Here is a 23203-nt window from a genome sequence, read left to right on the forward strand (position 1 = left end):
GCTGTTTTGAACTTTTCTAAATTGCAAACCACACTTTTATGGTTGTTATTCATATAATACCTTGTATTTTCCTCCCACTGCATAAATAAGAGTTTTTTCAGTTGGTGTCAGTTTGTAGCTGATAGTCTGTAGAAGTCGTGGGAGAACATGTGAAAAAGCCAAAGTGCTATGAATACTTTTTCTGAACGTATGAGATTGTAAGAGTGATTTAACACAAAGCAAATCAAACTCATCACCACCTTGGTGCAAACAGAACTATAAAAGTCAGGAGACGCAAACAGAGAAGACGAAACCCACCTCCTCTGTTTTATTTTACATTTTATATGTACTACTAATGTAATAAAAATATTAAATGTAGTCCAATTTTCAATTTCAGTTATCAGCCAATCTTCTGGTAGGCTAATGAATGAGTTGAGTTGACCTCCATCTTCAGTCATTCTCTGGAAAAAAGGTTTTAACAGGATTTTATTTTAAAATGAACATGTAGCTTAGAAATAACTTGGTAAGACTGATAAGCTTGTCCTGATGCCAGATGGGTTAATTATTAGTATTCAGATCTTAAGGAAATAAGATAATCCAGTCTGGAAGTTTACTACAACGCTGTGGGAAGAATAATCATGACTAAGTAATAAAAGGTTATCTAAAAAACTTTTCTATTATGGGACTGAACCAGTATGTGCTGACTGAAGACAAATACCAAGGTATCAATATCAATAGGTTAAAGGGCAACACACACCTTGTCTTCTATCTATTTCAGCACCTATAATTTAATGTTTGTTAAAGATCCCAACTGCTGTTTATTCATGTTGCACCACTGTGACACCAAGTTATTTGTCTTAAATTAATGCATCCATCGTATTTAACTGCCTAACTGGTCTCGTTAAAAAAGAGACGTGAACATTTTTTGTATCTTATATAAAAAGAAAAGTGTGAAGGTAAATTGGCCCAAGCACTAAACCTTGTGGTTCTCAATAATTAACTCATGTTGCATGAGGAAGAGTTACAATAGCATGGACAAACTGGAACCAGTCAGAGAAATACGATTTAAACTAACCTGGCACTATTTAACACGTTTTCTTTAAACTGAGTTTGTATTGAAAAAAAAATCCCTTAATCTAAATACAAGGTTAAACCAGCATTTGTTTTCATTTTCTCTTTCCAGGTCTCCAGTCTGGATTTCTGACTCTACCTCGAGTCTCTCGACTTGACAGACAGATTCAAGATGGCGACGTGTGGAGAACGTCTCCAGCAGACAACGGCTGCGGCGCCTTGACTCGCTCTGACTCCCTGGCCTCCTTCACCGTCGACCTCGGACCTTCTCTAATGACTGAGGTGTTGGCTTTGATTGACAACCCCAGCTCTCTACAGGTATCCAATCACAGCCAGGCAGGAGGCGAGGAAGAGGAGGAAGAGGATAAAGCTGACACCAGCTCTCTGACAGAGACACCTGTTCAGACCCCGACAGCGAGTTCCCCCAACCCGTCGCAGTGCAGCGCGTCTTTTAGGTCCAAAGTGAACGGGAGCGTTATCTCTACCTGGAAGGAGCGTAAGGAGGACCGGGGGTCTGTGAGGACGCCTGATGTCACTTCCTGTACTTCTCACAAGGAGGAATCGGCCATCGAGGCAGAGAGGTTCCAGAAGGCGGCGGATGTCCTCGCTAGACATTATGGTGGAGGATCCTTCACCAGAGGAACGAGGACCAGCCAAAAAACACCACATGGTTTATCTGAGGAGGAGGAGGAGATCAAAGTGTAGAGACATTAAGAACGTCTAACCAAACATCTGGATTCATCTACAGTCAAATGGGAGACTGGTTGTCTCTTCACTTTAACATTCTTTATTAGTCTTTAACTTTTGTCCATCTGGTTTTCTTCCAGTGTGGTTGTGATATATCAGCTGACACTATGAAAATACAACGGTCTGAAAACACTTTTGATTTGAAGTGTTTGCAGGTGGTTTGGAAAACATGTATGAGATCAATGTTTTTATGTTCCTACTGATATGCACACTTTATAAATAACACTTTTGTACATTTATCCAGTGATAACAACCATACTTTGTTTTAGCTTCTTGTAAAATGTATATTTAGGAAATTTGGACATTCTACTCTTCTATGATTTAATTCACACATTTAACAATCTAATTTGTAAACAGAGTTGTTGTTTATTGTAATATTTTATTGGATTACCATTGAATAAATTAAAATATATTTCTCTACTCAGCTAGAAATCATTAATAGTAGGTCAGCTGTATTGGGATAATGTCAGAAGTGAGGAACAGTGGCAGGACAATACATGTCCCATGCACAGCTGTATGTATGGTAAGATATTATATACAAGAAATATATATATGAAATATTGTGTTTTGTTTTCATTATTGTGGCAAACTTAACAATAATATTAACTGACAAGTAAGCTACATGAAAACTTAAAAATGACCTAAAAATGCAAAGGAATAAATTTTTATTATACAAATTAAATCTTAAGGTTAAGATTTAATTTTCTAAATTAAATCTGTAAGAGCCATATGAATGAAATAAATAATTATTGATATGACAGGAGCACGTGACTGTGACACCTACGTGGTGGGTGTGTCGATGTGGGCGTGGCTGTCATCAAGTATGAATTGAATCTTTCTGGCTGCTTGTTTTGTGTGTATGAGGAAGCGAGTGAGCGGGGTGGTCAGTCCTTGCAAAGTTTGGAGCATAATGCTCAAAATGGAATAAATCAATAATTGTGACAGAACAAAGAAGTGGTTTGAAGTTGATTGATACGAGGACAGATGAGATTCCCAGAGTTATTCTACTGCAGCCATTTACCATCATTAGTCTGCCGTGTTTTATAATGAAACGTGTTTATTATTATTATTATTATTATTATTATTATTATTATTATTAAGTCTTTGGTGCAAAAAACTGATTGAAAATTGATTTATTCGCTACATGTTTATGTCTATTAAGCAGGTTTAGAAGGAACTGAAGCCAGTTCCTTCTAAACCATTAAACCAGCGTCATTAGTCATTAGTTCTTAAGAAACAAGAACTAAAGGCTTGTGATTTTATCTCCTCTGATCCTCTCTGACCCATTTGGTTTGTTGGAGGCTCTGTTCTGGAGCAGACACTTGAAGCTACCTGGAGCCATACAGTCTGTTTTTAGGTTGTTGTTTTTTATTTTCTGTGTTGTTCAGTATATGTTTGTCTTGTTCTCGATTGTTTTTTTTTCTTACAGGGCAGAGTGTTTATTTAGCTTAACTCTAACTTTATTAGAGGTAAGTTAAAGTTTGGTTTGTGCCTTTTCCAATCAGTCATATATTTGTGCTGCTGATTGGATAAAGAGGAAAAGATAATCGTTGTAAGCCAATCAGAGGCAGACTTGGGAAGGCATTCAAACAGATACAGTGAAGAGTGATGAGCGCACAAACACAGCAGGAAGAATCTGTGGTATGAAGGTACATTTGGTGCAAAACTATTTGTGCCTTTTAACTTACCTTAGTTTCACTTAAGGTGAAAGTTTCACCTTAAGTGAAACTAAAGTAAGACTTCAATTAAGGTGAAACCACCTTAGACTGAGAACCAATAAACACTCTGCCCTGTAAGAAAAACCCCCAATCTAGAACAAGAAAAACACATACTGAACAACACATGGAATAAAAAAACAACAACCTAAAAACAGACTCTGTATGGCTCCAGGTAGCTTCGAGTGTCTGCTCCAGAACAACAAACCAAATGGGCCAGAGAGGAACAGAGGAGATAAAATCACGAGTCATTAGTTCTTGTTCCTTAAGAACTAATAAGGTTTCAACTTAAAACCTTACCTTAGTTTCATCTTAAGTGAAACTAAGTTTGATTTAAAGTTAAGATTTAATTTGGAAAAATGAAAATGATCCTTTTGCATTTTAAGGTAAATTTTTATGTTTTTGTGTAGCTTACTTGTCAGTTTCTCAGGGTGAAAAACAATCTTCACTTCAGTTTCCTCTTCCTCACATTGGATGGCAGCAATACACAGGAGGAGGAGTTTGTTAGGGGAAGACACATTAAAACAATAACCCAGACGGTTTCTGGCTAAACAGAAACACATTCTGCTGTGGTCAGAGGTCCAGAAGGCGAGCCAAGTCAGTAAAAAGGAAACAAGGTAAGTGGAGATTTTGAAAGTTTCACAATGATGTAAATCAGATCTTGTCTTCAAATATTATTTTTTGCAAAAAAGCTTTATTAATTTGTCCAACAATTAAAAAAGAATGCAGGAGAGAACATTAAAGAATGTATCTCTACTCTACCACATGTAAGTTTTAGTCCTTTTGGACTTATAACATGCAAAAACAAAATCAGATTTTATTCTTCACCACACCCTAACAGATAATGTACTGACCTGACAGATTTCCTGATTGTACTGAATAAACCACACAGCAGAAAAAACTGAATCAGTTTTAACCTGCCATGTACAAGGTAAAAATCGATGGATCTTTTTAAATGTTTAAGTAATACTTTTAATAATTATAACCTTCATTTAACCAGATAAAAAACCTCGCTGAGGAGAGCCCTTTACACACATCAACATTTGCATTCAATCACAGAAATACATTTGTTTAGTTTTATAAGCATCGCAGCATAAAATAATAAAATCAGCTGTTACAGGATCATGTTTACATGTTAGGGCTTTTAAGTTTTTATTATGATAATCAGACTGCAATGTGTTAAAATGTGTTGATTAGGTCAGAGGTCGTCTGCCTCAGGCAGCTGTAGCAGAAAATTCTTATTTTTATCTACACATTACATGGAAGACTATGCAAATAGAAATACCAGTAAAACCAGTTGCTGACGCCCAGCACTGAACAAAAATGTTAAGGAACTGACTTCTCAAGGGAAAACCCTTTTGGACGTAGCTTAAATACTTTGGTAGTTTAACCCTCCTGTTATGTTCGTTTCTAAGGTACAGCAATAATGTTCGTGGGTCAATTTGACCCAGGGAGTGTTTAATCATGCAATAGTGTCAGAAACCAAAGAATTTCTCCAAAACATTTTTGTATCTGATTATTAACTCCAATACTAACCATTTCAATAAATATTTGTGCAATGATGATTTTTATTTCTCAGAAATTAAGGATCAATGATGATGTAACGGTGGCAAACAATCAAAAGAGATATTGTGATTGAGTCCGCAACATTTTATTTTAATAATTGTTACAAAATAACTCAGTTAGCGGTACCGCTACACAGCCGTTAGAAAAAAAGAGCACACACACAACCGTTCCACAACCGTCGTTCCCTAGCAACGGCGGAGTGATATCGACCCCCCTTCGCAACCATGTCAAACTGCGACACCACTAGTAAATAACACACACAACAAAACACAAAACAGTATTAATAAACACAAAACAGTATTAATTTATCTAGACTATTCCATCAAAATGCCCTGTGTGCCACAACAACTTACTCATTTACTCATGTGGACATAAAAAAAATTTTTATATTTTTTTATGTCCACTGAAAAAAACCTAGACACAAAAAACAATAATTTCCTTGAAATTGATCTTTGGTACAATTTTTCATATTACTTTTTTTTTTTTCAATGGGTGCTCTTGAACTTGAGAAACGTATACTGTTCAGGGACAAATTGACCCGCTGATTAAAATCAAGATAAATGAGTCATGCAGAGAGTATTTATGTTTTCCGCCACTTCTGCTGAGTGTCACTCAGTGTGGGTGGAGTTTGTCCACAGGAACAGAAGATTCCCGTCAAAAGTTGTATGAACACCACCTGCTTTCTCGCAGTTTCCTAATGAAGTAAAGACAGTAGTGAGAAAGGTGGTGTGTTGTGTCTGTGTGTGTGTGGTGAAATAATATAAAGCCCAAATCCTGATTTTGCTAGCACAAATAAAGAAAATTTATCAGTCTTAACAGTCCTGTCAGTGACACTCAGGTTACTATCTTACTATTGACTTTTTGCAAAACAGTATTAGTAAGATGCATCACTGAAAAAGCAAAGGAGAGAGATGATGCCTGTGATACTGAGAAAAAAGAGAAAATGTTGACATTAAACTTTAGCTCTTTTTCAGTTGGATAAATTCTGTACTATGTTGGAATATTAATTCAGTTGAAGCTTACTCCCTAACCTGTTTATCCTGTATGTCTAGGGTAGGCTGCTGCTAGAGGCATCAACTTTAAAGACAGACCAAAGGAAGGTTTGGAGGTAAGCAATGAAATAAATTTAGGCATAAAGTAATGACCTGCTGTTTTATTGTTTGTTTGTCTGTTTTTTATATGTGGTGGGTTTATTTTTTCCTTGTCCAGGTGCACATCTTGTCTGGCATGCAGGTAGGCCAATTTCTTTTATATTGAAATGTTTGCCAGACAGGAAGAATAGATTAAGTAGAGTATTGAGATAATAAGGAAGAAAATCATTTAGTTGAAGAAGGATTGATGAACTCAAATGAAGTGAGCCAAAAAACCAAATTCTAAAGTAATTATAAAAGTTTCTATCCAAATGTTCTTAAACTCACTGGCCACTTTACTAGGTACACATTGCTAGTACCAGGTTGGACCCACTTTTACCTTCAGAACTGCCTTGATCCTTTGTGGCATAGATTCAACAAGGTACTAGAAACATTCTTCATAGAGTCTGGTCCATACTGACATGTTACATCGTGAGGTTGCTGCAGATTTGTCAGCAAATCTGCAGCAGATTCCACCACATCACCAGGAGATGTGGTGGAATCTCCTGTTCCACCACATTCCAAAGTTTTCTACTGGATTGAGATCTGGTGACTGTGGAGGCCATTTGAGTTCAGTGAACTCTAATGCCAACCAGTCGGAGCTGATTGGCGCTTTATAATATGGTGCTTTATCCTGCTGGAAGCAACAATCAGAAGATGGGTAAACTGTGGTTGTAAAAAAATGGACATCCTCAACAATACTCAGGTAGGCTGTGGCATTGACACGATGCTCAACTGGTACTAATGGGCCCAAAGTGTGCCAGGAAAATATCCCCAGTGCACCACCACCAGCCCGAACAGTTGATACAAGGCAGGATGGATCCATGATTTCATGTTGTTGATACCAAATTCTGATCCTACCTTCCAAATGTCGCAGCAGAAATTGAGACTCATCAGACCAGGCAATGTTTTTCCAATCTTCTATTGTCCAGTTTTGGTGAGTCTGTGTGAGTTGTAGCCTCAGCTTCCTGTTCCTAGCTGGCAGGAGTGGCACCAGGTATTCTGTTGATTCAGAGGAGAATGGCCAGACTAGTTCTAGCTGATAGAACTGCAACAGCATCTCAACTAACCACTAGTTAAAACCAAATTATACAGAAGAGCATCTCTGAACATACAACATGTGGAACCTTGAGGTGGATGTGTTACAGCAGGCTGTTGGTAGTGGTACAAGTGTATAGTACCACTATGAAGAAGCACCAATCAGCTCGAACTGGTTGACATTAGAGTTCATAACTGATAACAGTATATGTGAAACCTATAGATTTAAATTTTAGCAAGTACTATGTCATATAACTGTCATAGGATTGGACATTTTTTGTCATTTCCAATGCCATTGTTACAGTGTTGCAGAAAAATAAACAAAGCTGGTGCAAAGCAGGTGATTAATATATGGATTAATCAATTGATTACTCCATATATTAATCAGGTGACTGATTAATATATGGATTTTTTTATAGTCATGAATACCCATGACGCTCAACACTTAGAGAACAGTGACAAAAAGGTTCAAGAAGGGATTGAAAATATGTCAGCAAGCAATGCAGGTAAGACTTCTGGGATCATAAATGCTGTGATTTCATAAATATTTTAGTTGTTTATTCCTACAAAGGCTTCTATAAAACATGATGCCATTAAACTGTAGTTATGTTTTATTTTTCAGTGAATCCTGAACTCACACTTATATTATTTGGAAACAGAAATTCCATTGAGATTGGATCAAAAAACATCTTGCTGGACCATGACCAAGAGAAATATGAGAAAGAGTTTTCATCAAGACTGTATGACCTATTGGGTCGTCAGATCTCTGTAGTTAATATGCTTGGATTTCCAAGTATTGACACGATTCCAGAGATTCCAGAAGTTCATATCTTTATCTTGCTGATATCAAATGACCAGCAAGAAAACCAGTATACCTCTGGTCTGCAGTGGTTAGAAAAAACACTGGGAAAGGAGCACAGCTCTTATGTGATGACAGTTGTGACTCATAATGACTCAGATGAAATTTGTGAAAGTGAACTTCAGAAGCTAAAAGCAAAGAGCAGTTTTTCTGAAAAAAGATACCATACATGTACAAGAAGTATGACGGACACAAATGAGATAATAAGTCTTCTGAAAAAAATAGATGCCATGGTTTTTGAAAGTAGACGGATGACTGAAGGAAACAAAATCAATCTTGATGAAACACTGAGAATAGGTAAGACTTTTAACATGAATTTTTAACATAAATTATAAACTTTTTTTGCTTACTGTACAAATTATTGCGATAACCCTTGATTCCACTAAGAAAATCTGTTGCATTCCCCAAGACCCTTCTCCTGTTCACAATATACATGGAAGCAATTTAAAGTTCATTATAATATTTTGGTATTTTTTGTTTTAAAATAGTTATAGTCACAAAGTTTGTTTCATCTACAATAGTCATCTTCCTAAGAAATAATTTGCTTGGTCACTTAAAATAAAACTATTTTGTCTTTCAAAGTCTAAAAGTACCTATACTTGTAAATGAACAGCATTTGCAGGGGGATATAGATTTATAGACTTTATGCAAAGAGTTAACAGCAACATTTGTAGAATGTTGCAGAATCCCCCTGTTGCTGCAGCAACTGGCAAGCAGTCTTTGTGAGGGAGTTCATCATGATCCCAAGAAACGAGACCTCCTGAGATGTGTCAGAGAATTATCCTTTCTCCATTTAGGTTCTTGATGTATGAGGTTGAAGAAGAGTCAGTGAGTTGAATCATGAATTCCATTTATTAATACCAAAATACAGCGTTGGTCCATTATTCATGCTATCCTTACGGGGTAGCAGAGCAAAATAGCTACCCTATCTAGAACAATAGATTCTAGTTTTCTATGTTGGCCTCTGTCTAAACTACGCCCTAAAGAGGCCGTTCCCTAGTGTGTCATTTCCTTTAACCTTAGCATTGTGCATGTGTGTGTTTATACGAGCATGCAAAGAGCTATAAGAGATAGAAAAACTGAATTATTTATTATCAACAGATGGAATTAGGTTGCTGTTCTGCCAGTTCACTTGAAGACCCAATAAGTCTATGAGACAGAGCACTGTCTGTGTGTCTGCAGCCATCTGAGCTTCTGTGACTGCAAAGATCTGTCAATCATCCAAGTAGGGAAAAATCTTCAACCCCTTGGCCTGTAGAGCAGTGTTTCCACCCTGGTCCTCAAGGCATATATGTTTTAGAGCAGGGGTCTCAAACTCCAGTCCTCGAGGGCCGCAGTCCTGCAACTGTTAGATGTTCCTCTGCTGCACCACACCTGAATAGAATAATTAAAGCCCTGGAGAACTGATCTACACAAGGTGGAGGTAATTAAGCCATTTCATTCCAGTTTTTGTACCTGTGGCACATCTGAAAACAGCAGGACTGCGGCCCTCGAGGACTGGAGTTTGAGACCCCTGTTTTAGAGGGTTCCCTGCTTTAATGTGCCTGATTCAACTGAATGCAGTTCAACAAACGCCTGTTAATCAGTCATCAATTGAAATCAGCTGGACTGAAGCAAGGAAATACCTAAAACATGCAGGGCAATGTGCCTTAAGGACCAGGGTTGGGAAACACTGCTATAGAGGACACAGATGCTGCCAGGGAGATAGCATCATTTTCAAAACCAGAGGCCCCTGAAGCCATGTTCTGCCCAGACCAGGGCTCGGATAAATGAAGAATATTTACACATTAAAAACTTTTTTGAACAATGGAAAAATTTGAAGCCCGTCCTTCATTTTGACAGGTTATAATTCACACCCTTCACTTTGGTTGAAATGGCTCTTTTAATTTCAGTCTCCATTACATACAGAACAGAAAAAATTAAAGAGAATACACTGTTTGTTAATTTGTTTATAGTCTAAACAGAGGAGCCGGCAGGTTATCTTGTGGAAATAAGTAAAGGTGCAGAAGTTAATTAGACCGTAACATACTCAGTGAGATGCACAACCAATGCAGAATAAGCTTTGTATTTAACTGTGCTTATTTATCTCATGATCAACAATAAATCCTGTGAATTTGATCACATTTGCTCTTTGTTTGCTAAAATTAAGAAGGGAGAACCAAATATTTCAACTGCCTGAAATAATCTGTTCCCCCTCCATAACATAAAAACAAATTAATTTACAGCAAGTCTTGAACTATGTTTATTCCTCTCATCACCACCAATAAATCCTGTATATTTGGAAACATTTGCTCTTTATTTGCCAAGGTTATGGAGGGAACCAAGTAACTTTGAAATAATCTGTACCCCCTCCATAACATGGGAGCTAATAATTTTTTCACAAATTCCTTAACTGTGCTTATTCCTCTAATCATCAACAACAAATCCTACGAATTTGGTAACATTTGGCCATTATTTGCCAAAATTATGAGGTTGAATCAAATATTTTAGCTGCCTGAAATAATCTGTTCCCCTACCACAAAATAGGAGCAAATTATTTTTTCACAAACTTTTTAACTGTGCTTATTCCTCTCAGCATGAAAACAAATCTTGTAAATTTGGTAACATTTGCTCTTTATTTGCCAAAGAAACTTGGGGTGAAAATGGTCAGATTCACCTCTCCAGCTGCAGTGTGTGCTGCCGACAGCTGGAAAACAGATCTTAGACTACAGATCTCTATCACAGGCCAAATGTCTACCGGTTATACAATATGCTGTTTATATCGCGAATTCCTGCTCTTCAAAAATGTTGATAATTGTTCATAAACTCATAATTTTTCCATTTCAGTTGATATAACATAAAAGTGGGGATCTGCCTTCACACCCTGAACTGCTTGTGGAGATTCAAGACTTTCTTTGTGTTTCCCAATGCTGGTCCTCAAGACTAACTGACCTGCATGTTTTAGATGTTCCCCTTGCTTCAACACACCCCATCTGCTTCAATTTTGTTGAATCGCAGATGACTGCAATTCTGCATCAATTGAAATCATGTGTGCTGAAGCTGGGAAATGCCTAAAACATGCAGGACGGTGTGCCTTGAAGACCCGGGTTGGGAAACACTGGTCTATCTTACTCTGTTGCTGAGAGATCTCTTCCCACTCACATTTTGAAGTATCTTTTGTAGCCACCATGTATAAGGAAATAAAAATCCTGCATTGTCATATTTATCTCTGCTTCAGTATATGAACATGTAAAAGCAGGTCAATAAACAGGTTTTTTGGATCACTTTGCAGATGAAGAGACAGAGAGTGATAATGAATTTCAGGTAAATGGTACTTTTCATTACTACAGTTTTTATTACCGTTTCTTTTTGTCTATCACTGATAACGCATTCCAGACTTTTACTCCAAAAAAGACTAAGGTAAAACAGACTAAATTATAAATAAATTAGACTGACTGTTAAATCCAGAATGTGTTTCTTAAGGATAACAGATCTTTCTTTCTAATCAGGGTATATAAAGTTACATGATAAACTGCAAAGTTCCTGTACTTGTAGAGGCTTTATCTAGTTCAGAGCACCCATGCACATACACATTCACACACTGATGGTGATAAGCTACTGAACTGCAGCCACAGCTGCTCGGAAGCAACTTGACAGAGGTGAGTTTTCCATGCTCTGGCACCACTCAGTCTTCTCACCACCACCAGCAAGTAACTGGGTGGCAAGTGGCTGAAGTGTCTCGACCAAGGACACAGTGACATACAGACCAGGGCCTTTGAACCGGCAACCCACCAATTACAGGACAAACTTCTACCTCTATTGAACCATATCGCTTACCACTCAGGAGTTTGTCACTCAGTACAAATTTGCTGCTAGTACTTTGTGAATCAGGCTCAGCAATTCATTTTTGTACAACCACCTTCCTGTTACTGCAAAATCCTCTAATGAATTTTGAGGCATTATAAATGTCATCAATCAGTCAAGACAATGTCAGTTTAAATGTTGATGCACCACTGCTGTTTGTTGAGTTAAGCTACCATACCAAAATAATATAAGAATTTAAAAGGTACAAGTACATTTTAATGTATTTTCAATGCACAAACAGGATGCTGTTGAGTCTTTGAATGAGGATGACAACTGCATATCCAGTTTGGTAGAAGTCAATCCTGGACAATGTCAATCAACAGAAAAAGGTAACATGACAAACAAAATAACTTTACATACCCTGCTTACATACCCTGATTTTATGGTCTTATTAAATCATTATTTGAAAATGGTTTTCCAAATAATGATTTGAATTTCTTGATATCACCTGTAGGAATGATAATAACATACTGTGCTGCTTTACAGTGGGCTTTAGATTGATGATACTATCGGTGCATCCTCACCACTGCACCTGAAAACAAGATCTGTAACTACAGGTGAACAGCCAGGAATGAAAAGAAGATAGTGTTGTAGATTCTTCTGGCCTTTTACCTTAATTCCCAAATATTCAACAGTCAAGTTTTCCCAAGTTAGCCTTTTTACAGTTTAGTGAATCAGGAAATGTTGAAGCAACCCATCCTCCTTTTTCACGTTTTCTATTCTCACTGAAAAATTGTACTTAGGAGGCGCCGATTCTCTTCCTGCTCTTAATGAAGATGGACACTTTTTCTTCTCCTACCACCTTTCCCATCTGTCTTGCTTTTGCTCTATGTGCTGTGCTATCTTTTTGTGGAGCCTCTATTTGCATATCTTACAAATTGCAAATTATGGATCTGGTCAGCTGGTCTCTCAATACAATTTATCAAAATTTCTTGATGAGAAACCTGGGCAACGGGGAGACCTCATGCCCTGAGAGGACATATACAAATGGAAGACCGTGTGTCTGTCCATATTGTCGGTCAAGGATATTGAAGATGTGTACATAGTTGAATTTTTGATAACATGATTTCTGCTTTTTGGATATGGTGGTTACCTGGCATATTGAGAAATTTGGAAAATGCTTGCAGATGTTCTAGCCATTGGAAGGCTGCCTGGCCTGTGTGAGGGGGTGGGCTGTGCTGTGAACACAGATGCTGCGTGAGCAGAACCACAAATTGGAAGCAATTCTTGCTGAGATTCACTGGCCAGTTGTTGTTTCTGAAATTCACCGGTGGGAAGGACTACACTTTGGAAAAGTTGTAATATCTGCTCGACAGGATTGACCACAAATTTGGCTATTTGGAGTTGAGACGTAACAGTGAGACAAAAAAATTTGGCCTGACCCAAAACAATTGTTATTATCTGAACTAGGTACCCATTGTGTCTCCTTTGCAAGGCTGGCTATCTCAAATTGTTGTGGATGTTATGTAAACAAGATGCTCTGCTCTCACTACCCGTTCCCTTTCCTCATGACATCTGTGAACTTGAATCAGAGCTCCACCGAGGCCGGCTGATAAACGCTCCATCACTTAACAAGCACTTTGGCCGGGATTGTTTTCTGGGACAGTGTTCACAGACCTAATTACAAATGTATATATGCACACACTTGAGCATAACTTAACTCACTGCCTTCATTGTCTCCCCTATTTCTTGCCCCCTCGTTACGACAACCCAGGTTTATGTGATGTGCTGGCCGGCTGCGTCTCTCACCTGTGCATAGGATTTTTTGCAACCTCACACTCTGTCCCTACAGGACAGTGTGAGATATGATTTTGTTTCCCTCATCTACGCATTCTGGATGAATACAGGTGTTAAACTAATGTCTGGAGAACATGAAGAATGGGGGGCTGAGGCAATGGTGGCACGGGAGGAATGTGGGGTGGTTCGAAGGAGAGAAGGGAGGGGGGGTAAGCCTAGAGGGGGTTAGCACATTGTTAGAAGGGGGGCGAAGAAGGAGGGGTGCGTGGGGGAATGGAAAGAAGTTGAGTGGTGGGCTAGATTAAGAGATTAAAGAGACCAAGCTTTTGCATGTACTCCAAATTGTTCAAGAACAGCAGCTGATTTAATTTGGGTATACCTTTCCATCCGGTTTTGGTGATTTAGGGGGCGAGGGATTAATTCATTCAATGCTAGTGAAATGGTGGTCTGTAGCTAAGCTAATTATGCTAAATGGTTGACAATCTCACACGGTCTACTCACCTCATTTGGAGAAAAACTATTTTACAAATTAACACTCTTGACTTTTCTCTCTCTATTTTGTAATTCTTATTTTTTTTTAAAAAGTTTACTTTATTAATTTTCTTGGCGGCATAATAACTGCCACAGTCGTTCTTGTCTTGTTCTGACTGCTCCTGAACACCTTCAACTATGTCATGCAGATCCAGGGGGACAGTTCAGTGCAAATATGAATGTGTGATTTTTGGTCTAGGATGAGTAACATTTAATTTTTAATGCTAAGACAATTAAACAAACACACACAATATGATTACATTTGTAATTAACATTTGTAATTAACATTTTTTTCTGTTTCTATGAACACAAAAATATACGTATTTTATGGGAGGGCCCCCTGTCGGTCAGGGCCCTTGGAATTGTCATGACTTTCACCCCCCTATTGCTGGGTTATAAATGTAACAAGTCTCTTTCTTTTATCTCTCAGTGGGACAAAAGAAGAAGAGTGGAACTGAAACTAGAGTAATGTTTGGAATTTGTAGCAGAATATTTAAATCCTAAACAGTAAAAAGACAGATTCTTACCGTAATATTTATACATTTTTGTTATAGGGACATGTTGATGTTAAAGGCTCACAGATGAATGATGAAGATGGAGGAAAAAAGTCTGGAATCAACATTGTTTCTTGCCAACCAAGCCAGAAAAGCAAAATTCTACAACATTCATCCACACAACCTCCCACTGTGTCTGGTATATTATCACTTGTCATGTGTTTATTTTAATTTTGCTGTCATAAATAACTTTTGATAAATCTAGAAAAAAAATGTTTGTTTATGCAGGTACCCCTAATATCAATGGATCAAAAGAAAAGGTAGATGTTTATTTGTAATTATTTTTGCTTACTGTTTTGATCTTAATGAAATTAATTTTAATCCTTGTATTCTTTGTAGCCATTATGCAGTTCTTCTGAAGAAGAAAAACAAATACTTCTAAAAGAGACTGGAATGCTGTTTCAAAGGCTTGAACTTCAGGACAAATTTCAAACAAAGTTGTCACCAGCAGAATTTCTTCAAATAGGTCCACCAATCAAGCAGACCAATGAAATTTACGGAAACAATCTAGCTTATGCTTTTCTTCAGAGATTAATGATGTTAGATTATAGAGCCAGATACATCCCTGTTCAACAAATAACTTTAGATGTAAGCGATTCAGAAGCTCTTCAAGTATCCAAAAGCAGTGACACAGAAAAAGGTGATTTTGATGCTCTTTATAGCACTAACACAGAGTCAGATCAGTCAAATAATAATAATAATCATGTGCATCCAATGGATGTTCAAATGGCAGTATTTCACTGCTCAGACAGCTTCCTTAAACAGAAAATAATCACAAAGTTGTCACAGTGTCAGTATGCTTTACCACTGCTTGTTCCTGATCCTCACACAACATATATTGAGTGTCCTTTGTGGACATTCAGACAAATAACAAAAACATGGAAAATAAGCACAAAAAAAGAAAATGCAACCACTGTCACCATGAAAAGCATGCCAATCTACAAAGCTGACACTCCCATGGTTTCATTTTTCCGACTGGGCTCCATGTCTTTGTCCAAATCTCAGCTGATGAATGACTTGATCAACGACCGCCACGACACATTCTTCCACAGAAACTGTAAAGGCAGCACCAAATCTCGTTATTTGATGGATGGCGTGGCAGAGATTGCCTGGTACTGCCCTGCTGGAAAAGACAATGATTTCTTTACTGACTGCATTGCCTTCTGTAATCTTCACGGGGATTCTCTAGCAAATGTAAAACAGCGTGAAATCCTGACTGAAATGTCATCAGTCATTGTTGTTCTTGTGCCAACTCTGGAAAAATGCCAAGAAAGCAGTGCAGTTATAGAGACACTGTACAAGTCTTCAAAGCCTCTAATCATCCTCAGTGCAGACAATGACTGTCCTGCAGTTCAGATGAAACCACAAAAATACAAACTGGGTCTGAAAGAAAGAAGTCAGTCGGATGTTTCTGAAGAACTAAAAAAGATTATAAAAAGCCTTTTGTCTGGACCCCACACATCCTTCAGGCTGGAGACTATGGCCAAAATCTCTGGGGTCAAAGTGGATGAAGATCAGAAAGTCTGCCAGAATGGGAAATCTGCGGCAATGGAAATAATTGAATTGATTGAAAGGATGGACATTGCCAAAATCAAAGATACATTTCTTCCATGCCAAGGTCAACTTTGGTCCAACTGGTGCAAAATCAATAAAGAGTTGCATCATCTAAAGGGAGACATTGAGAAAGAAAAGGGCCAGAAGAGTCATCAGCTAATGAAACTACGAGAGAAACAGTGTAAAGTGTCTAATGTATCCAATAGTAAACTGATGAGGTTGTTCACTCAGAGCCTCAAGAGTTTGCCTCCAAAAGAAAGAGAATATTTCTTGACATGGACTCAGATCCTTATAGATGCCCTCTCCACAGATGATCTCTCTTCAATTCTCCAAAATTATGATGAAACCTGGTCAGAGGTCTTGGTCTTGAAAAATAAACATGACAAATCTGCTCAATTAAAACACAAACAAACGGAGCTTGAACTGTTGTCACAAAAGCTTCAATCTGCAACCTTCGGTTTGGAACACATCTTCAGAGAGATGGGACAGATCTATGAAGCCCATAAATCTTTGAAGAAACCATTGCTGGACAAACAACATGATTGGACCAAATACCCTGAGCTGGCTGCAGATCTGATGATATCAGGACACCCAATGGAGTTGATGGATGGGGATGCAGGCCATGTGCCTTTAATATGGATTTCTAATCTTTTACAGGAAGTCATCAAGAAACTTGGTGACCCGAGAGTTTTTGTGCTGTCAGTTCTGGGTGTACAAAGTAGCGGAAAGTCAACGATGCTGAATGCCATGTTTGGCCTGCAGTTTGCAGTCAGTGCTGGGAGGTGCACCAAGGGTGCCTACATGCAATTGGTTAAGCTGTCAGAGGAAATCAAGAATAAATACCAGTTTGACTACATTCTAGTTGTAGACACTGAAGGACTGCGTGCTCTTGAGTTAGCAGATAATGCTACCCTTCATCATGACTATGAACTTGCAACATTTGTTGTTGGTCTGGGAAACATGACACTGATCAACATCTTTGGTGAAAATCTAGCTGATATGCAAGATGTCCTACAAATTGTTGTGCAGGCTTTCATGAGGATGAAGAAAGTCGAGCTTTCTCCAAGTTGTGTGTTTGTCCATCAGAATGTCACAGATATTACAGCAGTAGAGAAAAACATGGATGGAAAAAGACGTTTGCAGGAAAAACTGGACAAGATGACTCAACTTGCTGCCAAAGAGGAAGGATGTGATGTTGAGTGCTTCAGTGATGTCATCGCGTTTGATGTGCAAGAAGATGTGAAATACTTTGCTCAGCTGTGGGAGGGAAGTCCACCAATGGCTCCTCCAAATCCAGGTTATAGTGAGAGCATCCAAGAACTCAAGTCCATTATCTTGTCTAAAGCCAAACAGTCTACTGGAATCACTCTGTCACATTTCAGCACCAAAATTCAAGACCTGTGGAACGCTTTGATGAATGAACACTTTGTTTTTAGTTTCAAAAATACACAGGAAATTGCAATTTATAGAAAACTGGAGGTCCAATATGGGAAGTGGACTTGGGCCCTGAGGAGTGAGATGCTGAATATTGAAAACCAACTTTATCCCAGAATTGAAAAGGGCCAACTGGACAAAGTTGAACCCAGTTACCTTAATAAAGAAATGGCTAAAACATATGAAGAAGTAACAAAAAGTATGACGGCTTACTTTGAAGATGACAAAGACAAAGAAATGTTGGTTCAATGGCGGGGCCGATTTGAGAACAAAATCAAAGAATTTCATGAGGAACTTGTGAGAGGAGTGAAAAGAAAACTGGATGAAGTAATCCAGCAAAATAATGCTAGAAAAATGCTTGACAACAAGAAGACAGAGTTTGAAAACAACCTACTCCAGAAGAGCAAAGAGCTTGCTCATGAGTCAAAAGCAATGGGAGAAAAGGAAGAGGACCTGAAAAAACAATTCAACACTGTTTGGAGTCACTGGGTTAAGGAATTAACCTCGGATACAAAACCCATCGAGAACATAAGCTTGGAGGAGGATCAGCAACTTGTCCTTCAAGATCTTGGTGTAGAATGGGGACTCATTGATGAGTCAAAAAGAAATAAGAAGTACAGAAATCTGTCAGAACGTGGTGATTATTCTGATTACATAACCCAAAAGAAGAGCATTGGAGGTGTCTGGAAATCAGTTAAAAAGACTTTTGTTCCACATGAAGATCAGAAACTGATCAGATCATTCATTAATGAGGTTGAACAAAAATGTCTTGAGGCCATTAAGAGCAAACCTGTTGCAACAAGAGGTTACAGGTCAACCTACTTGCAGGAACTTGCCAAAAATATCAAACAAAGAGTGACAGAGTTTGAATCATTAAACAAATTTACATTCAAGAAGGAGTTTACAGTTGACCTTTCACTGTATGTGTTTGATAGGGCAGAAGGTTGGCTCTTAAACGCCCACAAGATCTACAGAGACAACAATGATGAACTGACTTATTTGGACAACAAGAAAAATGAGTACTACAACATTTTCAGGAGCTTCTGCAAAGGAAGTTCATCTACTGTGGTATTTGGAGAAATTATTTGTGGAAAACTTAAAGTCTCTGCCGCTGAAGCCGTCTGTAACAAGACTGGAGTTGATATTGCTGGAGAGATGATGTGCAGTTTCCCAGCATTCAGTGAGAACAGACTGAATTTAGAGAAGCATGTGTTGGCATCTCTGGCAGAGAAAGAAGACTTTAGCAGATTCACCACCTACATCAGAAATCCAAGAGCTCAAGTAGAGGCTTTCATCAAAGAAGAAGTAAAGAAATACATGTTCACAACACAGAAAGTTAAAGCCCAGACTATCCTTAAAAAAAATGTAGAAGACATCACCAGAGTCATCAGTCAGGCTTTATTTGAAGCAACAAAGCCTGATGGAAAAGGAAACATAGAAATGTGGGTGGAGGAATTTTCTAGTAAACTGAAGCCAAAGTTGACTCTTGACACCATTAGTTGTCAAAACTTCAGCGACACAAACAATTTTGAATTTCTCAAAGAAGAGATAGAGAAAGGCCTGAAAAGCATCACAACAGAGATGAGCAAACTCTCCCTGGAAAAAGTGAATGACTGCAGGCAGAAGCCTGATCAGATCCTGATTGATCAGCTGTGCAACTGCTGCTGGGAAAGGTGTCCATTCTGTGCCGCTGTTTGCACAAACACTTTGAAGGACCACAGTCCTGAGAAGCACAGTGTTCCTTTTCATCGACCGTCTGGAGTCGAAGGTTGGCATGTAAGAGGAACAGTTGAGCTGGTCATTGATTTCTGTACCACGTTAGTCGCAAGTGACAGACGCTTTTATCCTAATGCTGACTCGAAGGAGGCTGTTCCTTTTAAACAGTATCCAACTGCAGGAGAAAAGTATGCTTCTTGGAGCATTACAGCTGATGCCTCCATGCTGCCCTACTGGAAATGGTTCATCTGCCACTTTCAAAAGCAAATAGAAGACTACTATAATATGAAATTTCAGGGTAGTGGAGAAATTCCTCAGCAATGGAAAAACTTCAGTAAGAAGGATGCCATTGAAAGTCTGAATGAAATGTTTAGTTTGTGAAGAGACTGCAGGTGTTCATAGAAACTAATCAAGTTGTGGGTTTGAGCAGTAATTGTGACGTTCAAAGCTCTTCAAAATGAATAAATGATAATTTATTACCTTTGGTTTCTACATCCTGAATGAGTTATATTTGAAGGATAACTGAAATGGCTTCAAACAGCTATATGTTTTACTTAATTTTTTATTGTCTTTTTTATCCCGTTATTCTGATTATTTTTTAGTCGCCAAAAGGTCTTATTTAGGAAATAAGCATTGAAATATCAAATATGAGTCTTGATTTGGGTTACAGTATGTAAACATCTTGCCTTTTGTATCCAGAGCGAATCAGTTTAATATGGTATATTTTCTCATGTTTTAAAATGTTACACATGTATGGGGGCTGCACAGTGGCGCAGTTGGTAGAGCTGTTGCCTTGCAGCAAGAAGGTCCTGGGTTCGATTCCCGGCCCGGGGTCTTTCTGCATGGAGTTTGCATGTTCTCCCTGTGCATGGTGGGTTCTCTCTGGGTTCTCCGGCTTCCTCCCACAGTCCAAAAACATGACTGTCAGGTTAATTGGTCTGTAAATTCTCCCTAGGTGTGAGTGTGTGTGTGAATGGTTGTTTGTCTTGTGTGTCTCTGTGTTGCCCTGCGACAGACTGGCGACCTGTCCAGGGTGACCCCGCCTCTCGCCTGGAACGCAGCTGGAGAGGAACCAGCAACCCTCCTGACCCCATTAGGGACAAGGGGTGTACAGAGAATGGATGGATGGATACATGTATGGTAAAATTCAAATCTTAATTCATATTTTTTAAGCCCAATTACAATCATATTGATCCAGGAGATAAATATCTTAAAATAAACCACATTTGAATTTCATGAACTAGATGTTTTTGTAAATGAGCAACAACTTGGGGCCCCCTTTCTCCTAATTTTTCATTTATGTTGAAACTTTGCCGTGTTAAACTAATTTGTTAAGCAACTGAATAGTCTTCCTCCATATTTCTTTTTAGGGTTTTTTTTATATTTCTTTAGTAATTCCTTGGCTTATTCACTGTAAATTTGTTTTTCTCTAAATAAACACGAAGTTTTGTAATAGAAAATGATCATGTAAAAAATGTAACCACTCTTTAAATAAATGAAATAAGCATACTTCTTTGACATATCACATCATTTATAATAAATATTACAAGATTTAACATGACAGATAACACAAATGATGCAAAACACTGTTTCACCAGTAAAAGTTATGTTTGATTTTAACTTGTATTAAATTCACTAAAATGCTCCTGATTCCTTTTCTTCACCTCTTCAAAATAAATAAAGGAAATAAACAAAGATGTGAAAACAAATGAGTTAAATGTTTTGAATCAAATTAGGGAGAATCCATTCTCACCAACATTGTCTGTTCCAGGATTTCTCAGGTCGTTTACGGTAAGATCCATGTTTCATGTAAAAGAGTGAACTACTTTTAATGATGCATGTTTAGTACAATTCCTGCACCTTTATCAAAAACTTTACCTTTAATTTGTTCCGCTTCAAATGTATTACTGTCTGTTCTTTTTTTAATTTTTTTAATATATATATTTATTATATTTTCAGAATATAACATACATAAATCAAACATGAGAGTATAAGTAAATATATATACACATATTCACGCAGACTTATACTGTATATGCATGGATATGTATTACTGTCTGTTCTTTAAACATATATCTATGGGTTTTGTTGAGGAAAAATAATTATTTCTAGTGCTTTAAACAGTTAATTTTATGTCATGTGTAAAAGGTATCTTTTTTTTTTTTTGGTTTATATATTGCCATTCTTTTTTTTTTTATTTTATTTAGTCAACTATCTACAACAGTACATTGAACACAGGGACAAAGTAAAACATGACTTTTTTTTTTTTCCCTCTCCCCATCCTGTGGTCTCTTCCTTTACCTTCTGTTTATTCTGTCCTCTACCCCTCCCCATCCATCCGTACCCGGCTGCAAACAAAAGAAACAGCAAAATAAAGTAATTAAAAAAAAAAAAAAAAAAAAAAAAAAACAAACAAAAGAAAAACAATAATTATACAGCTGAGGAATCACAATCATGAAAAACCCAGGGGAGTAAGACAGAGTACAGAAACATGGACAGCATGTAGAACAGGCGTCCACGCAAGCGTAGGTACACAGATCAAGACAGAACATGGATATTTAAAACTGCACAGGTTGACAATCACTATCGATAGCCAGATTCACAAGGAGCCGCCGGGCCGGGGGGACAGGCAACTACAGCACAGCTGGCTCCTATGCGATTTTCAGGCTCGAGGGAGGGTATCCAGTCTTTCAAAATAAGATAATAGAGGGGCCCAAGTTTTATAAAATTTTTGGATCGAACCTCTAAGACAAAATTTGATCTTCTCTAACTTAAGGAACATGGACAGATCTTTCAACCAAAGAGAAGCCTTGGGTGGGTGTTCTGATTTCCACGCTAATAATATTCTTCTTCAGGCGAGGAGAGTTGAAAAAGCTAGTACATTTTTAAAATCGTGTTAATGATATCCCCTCCCCTGGAGTTCCAAATATTGCCAATTCAGCACTGGGTTGGATACCTATTTCGAAAGCTTCAGAAAGGATCTGAAAAATTGTGGACCAGAAGTTACACAGTTTGTTACAGGTCCAGAACATGTGAGTTAGATTTGCCTTAGCTATGTGGCACCGAGCACAGGTTTCACTCACTGTAGAATAAATCCTTGAGAGTCTGGCTCTACTGTAATGGATCCTATGAAGGACCTTGAACTGAATTAGTCCAAGTCGAGCGCATGATGTTGACCCATTTACTCTACGTAATGCGTGGTTCCAAGTTTCATCAGAGATGTGTATTCCAATTTCCTCTGACCATTCCTCTCTGATCTCATTGAGCTTCACAGTATTGAATGATGAGATGCTATTATAAATTTTGGAGATTAAGCCCCTATCTTGTGTTGGAGTTTGCAAAATTATGTCTATTCCTCTCTTTGGGGGTAAATTGGGAAAGCAGGGACTAATGTTACGAACAAAGTCACGGATCTGGAGGTATCGAAATAGGGAGGAACGCTGTAAGCTAAATTTAGAGGAAATGGCATCAAAGGTAGCGAAGATTCCATCTATATATAAGTCACTAAATTTATTTAAGCCTGCTCTCCGCCAATGGGCAAAGACAGGATCTGATAAGGATGGCGGGAAAACATGGTTATCACATATGGGACTGTAGATAGAGAAGTTTATCATATTGAAGTGTTGTCTAAATTGTGACCATATTTTTAGGGTTGAGATTACAACTGGGCATGACGAATGCTGCCTCAGAGAGAGAGGAAGCTTTGAGGTAACTAATGTAGGGAATGAT

The 23203-nt window shown here is 38.1% G+C and overlaps 1 protein-coding gene across 1 annotated transcript; it reads left to right on the forward strand.

The window, feature by feature from the left end:
* Window positions 1–4073: 4073 nt before the first annotated feature.
* Window positions 4074–19855, forward strand: LOC122821958 (interferon-induced very large GTPase 1-like). The gene is made up of 10 exons (XM_044100291.1): window positions 4074–4129; window positions 6131–6186; window positions 6288–6311; window positions 7666–7752; window positions 11377–11408; window positions 12190–12277; window positions 14647–14681; window positions 14771–14909; window positions 14999–15030; window positions 15110–19855. Exons 4-10 carry the CDS (start codon window positions 7668–7670, stop codon window positions 19853–19855), a joined length of 5157 nt encoding a protein of 1718 aa, XP_043956226.1. The 5' UTR covers window positions 4074–4129; window positions 6131–6186; window positions 6288–6311; window positions 7666–7667.
* Window positions 19856–23203: the final 3348 nt, after the last annotated feature.

The sequence above is a fragment of the Gambusia affinis genome, linkage group LG19 (assembly GCF_019740435.1).
Source record: "Gambusia affinis linkage group LG19, SWU_Gaff_1.0, whole genome shotgun sequence".
NCBI classification, from domain to species: Eukaryota; Metazoa; Chordata; class Actinopteri; order Cyprinodontiformes; family Poeciliidae; genus Gambusia; species Gambusia affinis.

Bases quoted from the DNA above. Each gene is read 5' to 3' on its own strand.
- LOC122821958 (XM_044100291.1), top strand. From the start codon at position 7,668: ATGAATACCCATGACGCTCAACACTTAGAGAACAGTGACAAAAAGGTT. The intron at 11,409-12,189 runs GTAAATGGTACT...ATGCACAAACAG, and splicing joins AGAGTGATAATGAATTTCAG to GATGCTGTTGAGTCTTTGAA. The intron at 15,031-15,109 runs GTAGATGTTTAT...TATTCTTTGTAG, and splicing joins TCAATGGATCAAAAGAAAAG to CCATTATGCAGTTCTTCTGA.